This window comes from Barbus barbus (assembly GCF_936440315.1).
Source record: "Barbus barbus genome assembly, chromosome: 23".
NCBI lineage: Eukaryota > Metazoa > Chordata > Actinopteri > Cypriniformes > Cyprinidae > Barbus > Barbus barbus.
The window spans coordinates 81875-95250 of record NC_136751.1 but is presented as its reverse complement, the minus strand read 5'-3'; the positions used below and the strand labels follow the sequence as shown (position 1 = coordinate 95250).

General features: G+C 36.6%; 1 protein-coding gene across 2 annotated transcripts in view; it reads right to left on the bottom strand.

Moving 5' to 3' along the window:
- LOC306843263 (tetraspanin-4-like) overlaps positions 1–13376 on the bottom strand; it is a gene marked incomplete at its 5' end in the record, with an annotated part of 45365 nt that overhangs the window by 2106 nt on the left and 29883 nt on the right. For both annotated transcript variants that reach the window (XM_079374635.1, XM_079374634.1), the window contains 4 exons: positions 45–128; positions 3235–3366; positions 3498–3599; positions 8170–8244. In XM_079374635.1, the coding sequence (XP_079230761.1) occupies positions 45–128; positions 3235–3366; positions 3498–3599; positions 8170–8244 (393 nt within the window). The remainder of the gene's footprint in view (positions 1–44; positions 129–3234; positions 3367–3497; positions 3600–8169; positions 8245–13376) is intronic.

The window sequence follows — 13376 nt, the reverse complement described above, 5'->3', positions numbered from 1 at the left end:
CTGAGCTCTCATGTCTGGACTGTCGTGATGTGAGCGTTCAGTACCTGTGTTAGAGCTGTACACAGAGCGAAGATCCACAGAGCCACCAGATTCTCCTGCAGCCAGCCCTTCACTCGCTCGTAACACGGCTGTAACACAAACCACAGCGGTCAGTCAGCAGAGAGAGATGGACAACACCACACTTAGACAAGACTTTCTGTCTGTCCATTTCACTCGGAAAATACACCAACACAGGAGAAAGAAGAGTGCCAAACCATTCTCTGTGCTCTTCAATATGGAATGCCAATCCTGCCATAATTAGAAATAAAGAAATGTACAAAGAAATGTAAAAAAAAAAAAAAGCAAAAATAAATGAATAAGTACATAAATATACAAAGTAAATAAATAATTATAATTTAATTTCCTTATGTATTTTTTCCAAATTTTTTTATTTATACATTTCTACATTTATTAATTTTCAAAAAAAATTATTTATAAATTTCTTTGTCCGTAGGGTAATGAGGAGGGCGTGTTTTACCTCAGGAATAGCAATCGAGCCAGAGTAGTCGAGGGGTAAGCTTTGATTTGCATTTGCTGAAGCTTGTGAAAGCGTGCAATCGCATTATGCGCGCTGTTTTTTTAGGTTTCACTTTCAACGCACGCGATGCATGTTTCCAAGATTCGGAATAGAAGGCATCAGTTACTGTAGAAGATTTGTTGCCTCACGCCGCTTCCTGTGTAAACAGTCACCGCATCAACTGATTATAATGGGTTCTTGGTGTAGACATGGCTTTAGATACGGATTAATCACGTATCTTAGGCTGGAAATATCCAGAATTAGGTCAAACAAAAGGTGTCCATGGGAACGGAGCTAGTGAAACACGCGCCATGACATTGAACATACAAGCATCATGCTCATCCAAACAGCGCCTGTCGTGTGCCCTCAGCTTTTTGAGCTAACTGCATTTTTTTAATGTTACCAAAAACAACATTGACAGTATCATAAACAAACCCGTAAACTGATGTCCAGGGGCATCTGAAGTTACTGTGGCTCTCCAGGACCGACTGGCGACCGACAGATATAGAAGAATTCATATGTTCACGGTTTTTTTATATTTTTAAGTTTTGCTTCAGTTTGTATTCTATTCTATTCTATCAGTTTAAATAGTTTGTTTTGATAATATATTATGTTAGGGCTATATTATAAACCTGATAATAATTGACCGTGTTTTTGAGTCTCTTGCTCATCAAAGCTGTATTCATTTCAAAAATACAGAAAAAACAGTGATTTGAGATTGTCAAACAGAAAACAGATATTGTAATTTCTAATATTGGTTTCCTATTTTAATACCTATACTTTAAAATAGTATTTATTCCTGTGATCTGCAGCTGTATTTTCAGCATCATTACTCCTGTCTTCAGTGTCACATGATCTTCAGAAATCATAATAATATACTGATTTATTATCAATGTTGAAACTGTTCTGCTGATTCATATTTATTTGGAACCTGTGTTTCTTTTTTCTTTGATTCTTTGATTAATAAAAAGTTACAGAACAGAATTTATTCAAAATATTTTCTAACAATAGAAGTCTTTACTATCAATTTTATCCATTTAACACATCCTTGCTGAATAAAGTTTATTTAACTTTCTTTAAACTTTAAAGTATCTAAGTATTTAAAAAATTCTGACCCCAAACTTTTGAATAGTTTATATTGTAACACAAAATCTCTATTTTGACTAAACACTGTTCTTTTTAACTTTTTATTTTAAAAAATATCACAGGTCACAAAAAATACAGTATAAATAAAAATAAAAAAGCAGTACAACTGTTTCTAACATTTATTAAAAATCAGCGTATTAGAATGACTTCTGAAGGATCATGTGTCTCTGAAAATACTGCTTTGCTTCACAGGAATTAATTACATTTTAAAGTATATTAAAATAAAAAACTATTTTAAATTGCAATAATATTTCACAATATTATTTAGTGAAATAATATTCAGTATTTTTTATCAAATAGATACAGCCTTGATGAGCATAAGAAACTTCTTTAAAAAACGTTTTTGATCCAAACTTTTGAACTGCAGTGTATTGCCCAAAAGAGAACAATTTTGCTCAGCAAGAAAAGAAAAGAGTGAACATTGCTTCCACGGGTCCTTAAATTTGATTGAACTAAATTGAAGAGTTTTTAAGGCCTTAGACAGTTTTAAATACGTTAAATGGTATAAGAAATAATTTTTCAAATTGCCTTAAATAGATTAAGAATTCTGCAGATACCTTGTAAATAGTGAAATAAAACTATTTCCTTTATTCGTTGATATTTGTGTATTGAAAATGTTTTTGATTGACATTTATGGTCTTTATTTTATTTGGGCTAGTTAAATTAATTTTCGGGCTACCAAAATCTGAAGAGTACCTGCCCGGAGGGCTACCAGGGATTTAGAAATTTTGCTAGCCCTGTATAGGCTATGATAATGATGATAATGATGATGATGATGATGATATTAACACTACTAATAATAAAGAAAGGAAGAATATTAGGCTACATATTGGCCTGCATGGTATGTGTAGTATGGGTTAATATAATAATTCTTAATTCTGCACTTTCTTAAATTCAAAACAAAATATTCATGTATTCATAATATTCATTTCTGAATATCCAAGGTTGGTCATGCAGGTTCGTACATTAATAAAAATAAATGTCGTTCTCAACATGAGTCGTCGTGCTCGCCTGATCATGTCCCCTACTTGCCATCTTTTTGATCATTTTGTCATGAAAAGATTTTTAAAAAATTTTAATAATACATTAGGCCTACATATCATTATCACAGAAACCAATCCACAGCTGAACTGCAGCAGCAAGTAGTGTTTTTGTAATCAGCATTTATTTGAAGGAATCAGTTGAATGGATTGAACTCACTCATTAAGATAGTGACTTGGCACCACCTAGTGTCTGTTTTAGTTTCATATTAAACGTATCATTTAATTGATTGACATATTTTTGCCTTCAAAATTTAAAACATTAATTTCATAACATTTTATGCATTTGTAGGCTATTGCAGTGTAAATGCATTCAGTAATGATGGCTTTTGTTGACACTGATTGCATTTTTACTAGTAACAGCCCTTTATTATTTTAACTGAATTTATCGATTGGAATTAAGAACGTGGCATTCCATATTCATGATGCATGCATCTAATACGGCTTTTTAAAAAATATACTTCATCAACAAAAGCTGATGAAGTATCTTACCGCCGTCCACCAGGTGCCAGGATTCTCCAGACCGCAGTTATCACTGTACTCCAGACAGCAGGAGTCCGGCACACGCGTCGCATTATACACGTAAAACCAGTCCGTGTGATTGGTCACTCCACAGCAGCGAAACTACGGCACATACACACACAAACACCATCGTCACATGTCCTTCCTTCAAGACACTCAATCATGTCTTACAGTGCTACACCGCTGGTTCTTGGGAAATAATCATAAGCACAGAAATGAGTGGCGTGCCGTACGTCTGTTTGGACAATGCTCCAGGCGTTGGTCAGGCCGATGTTTCCTTCAGTCCCAAAGAGCTGCAGGCCTTTCTTCAGGTCACTTTGTGCATACAGATCAATCTAGAACATGCCGTAAAGAAAAGCACATTCACGTAAGAATGACATTAATGCCTGACTGTCACATTCTGAAGCATACATGGACATAAGTTGACACTCTGTCACAGAATGTTGATACAGAAATGAATCACTTAATCTCACCCTGACTTTTATATGGATTGTATCATGCGTTTCTGGTTAGTTTTTCAGTTTCCTCAAATTCTTACAGTTAAACCGGTTGAGTTTTTCTGTTGTATAGTGCAAAACTTAATTTCTTTAATCAGTACTTTTTCCATAGAACGTTTATTTAAAACTTGACAAACTTTGCCAGTGGGCAGGACAAAAATAAATGTCATGATATATTCTCTGAAAACACATTATCCAGTAAATGTCTCTTGTTTTTTGGGGCTAAGGACCCTAACACAGTTTCTGTAAATGTGCTAAATCTAATTACAGTCGAACAGAATAATGTCCCTGAAATGTACCGTTAATATGAGTCACGATGTTATGTGTCAGTAAATCAGTGTAAATACTCTTAAATATGCTTTACATTTTAATAGCAATGTAACCCAACACACACACGAGATGTTTCTGCTTAAAGATGTTTAGTTTTCAACGCATTGAAAACGTGCGCATCTCGACTCACAAACGGCCTGTTTCCACAGCCATCAGATCAACCTGTGGTGGAATGAGTTACATGACTACAAAACCGATCTAAGCACGCTGTCATTCTTCAAAAAAGCAACAGATGATCCACAGACAGGAACAGCACATACTTTACCACGCTTTATTTACCACATCTGACTCCAGATAGTTCTTCAGCTGTTTAAGAACAACACTTTCTATCCTGCAGTTCTTCCTCCATATCAACTCACTGTGACTGGATACATTTATAAACAATTAATGTCACTGATATGTAAAGGACACAAATAAACTGAGCATATAGTTGCACATATGAGCCTCATTCATTAAATACAAGCACACTTTCATTTCTCTGTAATATAAATTGTTGTACTAAATTTGGTGTGACAGTTTACTTGTGAATGGATTAATGTGTGATTTTGATAGAAAAGCATTGATTGTGCTGGCGTTTCATGCATGAGGCCCATTGAGTGCTGGACTTGAGCTGGTGAAGCGTCTGAGCTCATGAATAAACAAGCAGTGCTTGTCTCCAGTCTTCCCCGCTGGCCGAGAGAGAACGGCAGGGGGAGATGAAGAACGACCTCAGACACTTCTGGAGAGCGGGAGCATACTTTCACTCGCATGTGCCACATCAAAATCAGATTCTGAATCATACTGTTATGAGAGTAAAGTTATGTAATTAAGGCATAATGTTTGAGTAATGAAATTAATGAATATTTGAGTAAATTCCTGGACCATCCTGAAAATTCTCCTTGAATTCACAAACATCATAAATCTTGTATTTGTTAGTTAAGGGTGTTTGTGTTAATCTAATCATCTATAAACAGCACACACACACATTCCCGCCCATGGATCACGGCTAGTGAGAATCACGCGTACAGAAACACTCTCAGACTCCTTCAGGCTTGACTTCATTACATTTCATAAACGCAAAAGAGACTAACTGACCACATGGCTAATAAACAGACAGCATGGCTGCTCTTAACTTTTGTTTATTAATTAAATTTATTTTCAAATGTAACATTTATTTTATTATATAAAATTCCTAAACGCATTTTGGGAGCAGCAAAGCCATCTAATATATTGGGCTTGACTCTTTCATAAACTTTAAAATAAAGCAATAAATCACAAGATGACAAGTATTACAGTGATTTTAGCACTACATGCAGAAACAGCAATATAATGAAAGGCAGCTCTATAAACAACCCGGTCTCATCCCAACTCGTCACATATTGACGCTTGGTTTTTGCGTCGCTTTTTGACGCTCAAGGTACCCCTTTAGCGCCACTTTTCGACGTGAAGGGAAGGTACCCCTTTAGCGTCACTTTTCAGCATCGATATGCTAACGCGATATTGGGAATTTTATCGTCATAATAAGGTTGCCATTATTGCATATATGTAGGGGTGTGATTTTTCAATGTAAACAGTCAAAATAGTTTTATTTATATGACTTACCCAACCCCTGCCCCTAAACCTACCATCTGTAAAGAAAACGCAAGATATAGGAGGCAGATGCAAGTACTGGCATAATTTATTTTAAAATGATTAATATACGCTAAATGTTTCCTATTTAAAAAAATTACCTTCCCTTCACGTCGAAAAGTGACGCTAAAGGGGTACCTTGAGCATCAAAAAGCGACGCAAAAACCAAGCGTCAATATGTGACGAGTTGGGATGAGACTATGTTACTATAAATAGTTAAATTGCTTAATGATGATAATACATTCTCCCAGCAAATCATATTGTTCATTAATGTAAGCTGTTGGTGATTTCACAGCAACACAGCACATTCAATTCTGATGCTGATGAACACACAGCTGGGAGTCGGAGCGATCAGTTGTTTAATATTCTGTAAAAACTACTTTATTGAGGCAAAACGTTTTTCAGCACTTAATACGCAATGGTGCAGGTACACGTCATATTAAATATGATCAGACTGATGTATCTCTTTGACAGAAGCAGTAAACACAAAGACAGAAAACTAATTATTCACATCTAAAATATTTGACCTGTTCCTCTCTGAATATGCGAGTGTGGTGAGGTGTTTATGGAATATCATCCTTTTCTGATCACTGGCATATATGTGAGTTATAAATGAGGGTTTTGCAGTCTTTACTACAGAGGAATAGCACTTCCATTATCAGTCGGCCAAATCAGACCGTCATCAATGAATTATTCAACACCACAAACAGAGAGGAAATAGAAAAACAGGAAAATAGCAGTGAGAAAGACAGCAATCTATACTATTGAAGCTGCCAGTGAAAGCCGTCCTCCGAGGATTGTGTTTCTTTCTCCAGACAGGATTGGAGTGCATGCGCTGAACCCAGAGCCGTCATTGAAAACGTAAATGTGTGTTAAATAAGCATCGCGGCAGGGTTTCACGCCTCCTTCCAGGTCTCATGACAGACTGCGGCACCATTAGAAACACGTCTATATCATCTATACCAGCTCCTCCATTATTCCCTGTGATCAGTCTGCTTGTAACGGGGCGAACAAGACGTGAGATGTGCGGATCCATGTGTAAACTTTTATTTATAAACAGTCAATAAACAGGCAGGGTCAAACACCGGCAAACAGATATGGCACGGGCAAGACACGAGACAGATCCTAGGGCAAGCGTGGGTCGACGATCGGCGAACAATATCCAACAGGGCAAGGCAGAGAGATAATCCAGGAAACACGGGCAGGAATCAAAACACTAGAAAACACACAAGGCAAGTCTATGATAACTGAGAGGGCTCCGTAGAGTAGTTATCGCTAGGATATACGCTAAACAATACTCGGCGGTCACAGAGAGAAAGTCCAAGGCTTATAAAGAGTGTGTGATTGGGTGATAATGATTGTGAGAGAGTTCTCAGCTGTGAGCGTGATTAGTGTAATCAGCTGTGTGTGTGTCGTCCGTGCAATGGACGATGGGAAATACCGCCTGCTTTAAGACATGCATAATGATGCAAATACTAGTCATTTGATGAGTGCAAATGTTAGTAAATCACGTGATTCATTTTAATACTCTCCTCCCATAAATTTTGCGTCTGAAAGGGAAACTCCTACAAAATGCATATTCAATAAGATCAGGCGTGTCCACGCCTTTTCAGCGCTAATTCTTCACTGTGTGTCTTTAGTAAAGACTGACACTACTATTTTAATACCAAAAGATGGTTTGTGCTGGTGCAATCTGTTAGTAAATCTGGCCTAAAGACTGATGGAAGGTGAACTGATGGTGTGTTTTGTGAGTGCTGATGACAGGACTGTAACTGATGAGAGATTACTGTACGCTGGTCCACGGTGGAAACATGCTGCTATCACTGGAAGCGTTTCTGGAAAATGCCCATCACTCTATGCTGCCATATGTGCTTTGAGGAGAATGGCCAAGAAAACGACGGCATTTTGGGTGTGAGAGACTCACAGAGAGAGAGAGAGAGAGAGAGAGATACATTCAAGACTTCTAGATGATACTAACCCAATAAATAACTGTGAACCTGCCAAGAAAGGTAAGACTGAAGTTTTACATGAAGAACTACATGGATCTACATCATCTCAAACCCTTATGATTATGATGGAGCTCTCGAAATTTGTTGTCAGTGATGTTTGGTCATGAGGAACACACACACCAAAGATATTAGATGTCAAACCTGATCAGCCATTATAGAGGATCTGAGCTCTGGGAATTATAGGGATTTGGGATTATACATGTTTTGTGATAATGACTGTCTGACCATACATTACTCCACTTACTAGATGGCTACAGGACAAATAAATACATGCTCATAAAATATTGGTTTGGCTGTGAAAGGTAGAAGTAATCTGGAGTGATATCACTGAGGCAGTAGGCCGATTAAAGCGTTTTTCTGATATTATAATTAAATATGTGAGCGCTGAATGCTGCCAGTGAACAAACACAATCCATGAAAAATATAAAATAATGAATAAGACAGCTCCATTCTGCACGTACCTCATCTTGATATGCGAAGAACAGAATCATGAACAGAATCTCCAACAGTAATATCAGGAGCAACAGGATGAAGAACTGTAGAAACACAAACAGAGAGAAATTATACATCAGTATTTTCCAGCATATTGTCATGACAGTAATCAGACAGTATTTTGCTGATTGTGTTTTTGTGCTGGTATCTCAGCTGGTTCTGGTCTGTTGCTGATAGCTGGGATTTCAAGGGACATTTTAGCTTTATAAGTGCATTTGCTAACCTGACGCAGTGTTTCGTTGTTATGAACGAGTCGTTGAGTTATTCACTTAACTGATTCGAAACCATTCAAAAATACAGAATCATTCAGAAACAACACAGCCACAAAACTATTCTGTTATGGGAAATATTTTCATTTGCAAAACAGCAAAATGGACAATATTGTGTTTAAATGTAACCCACTTAACCCCTTTTTGAAAACTTTTTGAAAGTGCACTATTTAAAGTTAAATTGTAATAATTCATGAATGCTTTTGAATACAGACCTAAGATTGGTCTCCTTTTAAAGAAGACAATCAGCAGATTATTGCAGAAGTGAAATAATTTCAAAAACCGAAAGTAAAAAAAAGTTATAAAAGTTTAAATGTATTGTAAATAACATGTACGATACTATTATTATTATATATTATATAAAATAAATATTTTACAAAATATATTTTAATCCAAATTTGGCATAAAATTAAAGCCATATGTCTAAATATGTTGTGTTCCAAATTTGAAGTTGATATAAAAAGAATTGAGGTTACGATGCAATTTTGTTTCGGCGTTATACCACAAACAGCCACCGGGTGCCATTCAAGCCCCATTGAAGTTTTTTTTATGCACTTATCTGTAACAAAAGGATACATGTCTCTCTCACTCTTACTCCTATCACAAAATAACCACCACATATGGAATCTTGAGACTTAGACCTTTCCGATGATATGTATTTTGTCAAGATTATAAAACGTTTTGATTCTATAAGACCGTAATACATTTAGAATATGACACCTCCCACTAAGGGGGAGGAGCCCGCTAAAAGATTTTAAAGTACCATTTCTATGGTGACGCAATATCCGATTTCAAAACGGGTTTCACAGGATGAATTTTGAGATTTTAAGCTTTCAAATGATATATAATATATGATGATTACTAAAACGTGTTTGGAAAAAAAGGAAACTAATAGAATTTTTGTGTCAAAGGTCAGAGCTCCTATTATGGTGTATATGTTTTGAGGTGCGCTCTTGTCATAAATTAATCTATTACTGCTCCTACATAATTTTTTATAACAAACAGTGGTGAAATATCTATTTAGGAGTCTTGGACCTTTCCAGCGATATATAGTTTGTCATGATTAGATTAGGATTTAATGGTAATATATTGAAGTAAAGTTAGGGGACGGTGACAGTTAATATTGCTTTCTTGTTTATTGAACTGTTGTATAAAATCAATGCCGCATTTGCAATTGTACGGATGAAGTGTGTTGATAAAGCTCTCAAGGTGTGTTTTTGTTTTTTGTAAAGTGAGAAACATACTCCATAATCTCAGCTTGCGCATCATTAAAACAATAAGTGCAATACTGTATTATCATAGATGATACATCGTATCATACACCTAGTGTACATTTGTGTCCTCAAAGACGCTTTATTGGAAATAATACAGGGTAAAGAAAACTGCCAAGCTTAAATTTAGCTCCTTTACTCTTGCAGTCATTATTTCATACGTCTGTGTAGAACAATTGACCACTTTGTTTTATAGGACAACTACTGAAAATAAATAAATACAGTCCTGGATGTTTGTTATTTATGTGGTTTTAAATATCTTCATATTTTGAATCACTATATGCACAAACAGACTGTATTAACATCATGACTATACAGGGAGCAGTGAATGAGTGAGTGATTTGGGATGCAGCACATGTGATTCACCAGCACTGCACCGACTGTGAGGCTGTTTAAATGATTAATTGCTCGTCAAGCTAACCTTCATTTCTCATGTCATTGATCTTGTGCCTCAGAAACTCACTACAGCACTCAAACTATATCATGCTGTGAACTGAGAAGATCGTATTCATTCACCCATAACAGCTCTCACACTTCCAGCTGCATTAGAAATCACTGTAGAATCTGGACAATCGCCTTGATCCAAAACCGTCTGTAATGTAAGATTTCAGTGTGAGCTCAGGTTCAACAGGTGCTGTTGAGTCTAAATCACACACTGACACTAATGCCACGGTCTCTGGAGGAGATTTGGACAGTGATATTAGTGTTTCACATGATTGAATGATGAATCCAGCAGCAGTGACACCTTATGACACCTTTACATTATTGACACACTTTTTCCTTTTTTGATATTGTGCAGTTGCTTTGACACAATATACATTGTAAAAAGCGCTATATAAAGATTCAAGATTTGTATTTGTCACATACACAATTATACAGAGTATAACCAGCAGTGAAATGTAGGTCAGGTCCGCTCCAAGGACAGTGCAATTATAAAGTATACAAATATTAAGAAAAAGAAAAGTAGAAAAAATAAGAGAATAAAATTAAATAAAAGATAAAAAATATAAATATAAATGTGCAGGTCAGTATGTTGTTGACTTAAATAGTAATAAGAGGAATGTGCAAAAAGTTGTCCAGGGTATTTAAATAGCAGCAATATGAGGTAGAGAAAAATGATGAATAGCTTATTGATCTGGTGATATTTACATGGAGTCAAGTGATGTTATGACACAGAGTTAGAGTTTAGGAGCCTGATGGCCTGGGGGAAGAAGCTCCTCCTAAGTCTCTCAGTTTTTGCCATCAGGCTACGGAAGCGCTTACCAGATGGAAGCAAAGTGAATAGACGGTTACCAGGGTGATTAGAGTCCTTGATGATTTTAACAGCTCTATTTTTGAGGTAGATGTCCTGCAGAGAGGGGAGAGCAGACCCTGAGATGCACTCAGCTAAGCGCACAACTCTCTGTAGTGCTTTGCAGTCCTGATTGGAGCTGTTTCCATACCACACTGAGATGCACTGAGTCAATACACTTTCTATGGTCCCTGAATAGAAAGTTTTCAGGATTGCTGGTGAGACCCTGAATTTCCTCAGATGTTGCAGATGGTACAGTCTTTGCCTGGCTTAAATAAAGGTGACTTGACTTGACCCTTGAGCAAGGCACCGAACCCCCAACTGCTCCCCGGGCGCTGCAGCATTGGCTGCCCACTGCTCCGGGTGTGTGTTCACTACTGAGTGTACACTTGGATGGGTTAAATGCAGAGCACAAATTCAGAGTATGGGTCACCATACTTAGCCACACACCATTTCCCTTTCCTTCCCCCCTTTTTTCACTGGAGAAAGAGCCAGATTCTAGTGCAACAGCCTTGAAGATGTAGTGCCATGAAATACTAAACTCTTGGAGCACAGAGAAGCTCCTTGTAAGTATTTGAGAGGTGGCTTGTAATCTGGAACATGCAGATCTTTTTCTGTTTCAGAGACCCCTTGGTTTTCTAACTAATTCCTAATCTAAAAATAAAACAAAATAACAAAAAATATAATAAAATACCTAACTACATAATACTATTATTGTTAGAAATTGCAACAATATAAAAAAATAGAAATATAATACATTTATACATTTAAAATTTTAATTAAAACGATAATTAAACAATAAATGAACAATAATATCCTGGTCAGAGGAGAACTGGCCCCCGACTGAGTCTGGTTTCTCCCAATGTTTTTTCTCCATTCTGTCTCAGAGGGAGTTTTGGTTCCTTGCCGCTGTCGCCTCTGGCTTGCTCAGTTGGGGACACTTCATTTCTGTCAATTTGATTTCACAGATACTATTTAAACTAAACTGAGCTAGACAATGACATCACTGAATTCAATAATGAAATGCCTTTAACTGAAAATTGAATGTTTAATCTTATTATTATACATTACTGACACTCTATCCTCTGTTGATTCTGTTAAGTGCTTTGACACAATCTGTATTGTTAAAAGTGCTATATAAATAAAGGTGACTTGACTTGACTTAATTCCATTTCTGTTAGCCGTTCTTTGGCCCGTTCAGATCAGGCGAAGCGACTGGCTGTTTTTGTCAGAAGACCACAGGGTGGCCATCTCTGACGTCTAAAGTCATTCTCCATTATTTCACATCAAATGTTGTTTTTCTCCTGGTCACAGCTGCGTTTGGTTAGCACACAAATATATCATACTGTATCATACTTTACTGTGTGATGTAAGAAAATAAAACTAATTTGGCAAATATTGGTTATAAATTTATAAAAGTCATATAAATAATCCTAATTTAAAATCTGGGCTAACATTTGGTGCAGCAACTCTACGTAAAAGCCTCTTTTAGATATAGGATATTTCAATAAATGATCTCCAATATATCTACAAAGCGCACCACAATTTGTTAGATCAAGCAAATTCTTGCCGTTATTTTGGATCTCAGTAGATGCGCTGTGTGTGTATAATGTGAACGGCTGGGTGTTCGCAGAAGAGTGTGTGTCATAAACAGATACGGTCTGTGTTTTAGAGCACAGCTTCTGCCGATCCATGTTTTTGAAGCTCTTTCCACTTAGACATTTATGTAAATGTTTAGAAAAACATCCAAGGGTCATTATTATCAGCTAATGGAAAGTAAAGCTAGGAAGAAAAAATTATTAATTGGAAAAGCCCAAAATGTATTTTGAGGTACGCCGTCTTTAACTCCTCCTGGTCACATCAGTGGGGAATACAGATGTGTTTTGTGTGACTGGGTTATCATAAGGCTGCTGTAATCACAGCGCTAAACACACAGGAGAGCACAAGCCGTCTGACATCAGCATCATCTCCATGTGGACATGAGAATATTTTATCATAAATCATCTTCAGGCTATGATAGTCTCGGAGGTGAAAAGCATTATATATTCATAGACTGCTCTGACATTCGCTCCGTTCCAGCAGTGAACCGGAAACAGAGCAGAACACTGGAGAACGTGACTAAATCAACATCAGCAATTAGGGCTAAACACTATAATCTCAGCGTATTGAATTAGGTATTTAATTTAAGTATGTACTTAAAAAACATTTACACACATAATACCCAGCAAAACAGGGTGTGCTGCAGACTGCACGTTTAGATGTGTGATTCTTCCTTTTTAAGTAATCTTAAAGACATTCAACAACTTTTATGCTTTTTTTTCTTTATAAAAATATTCAAATCCATC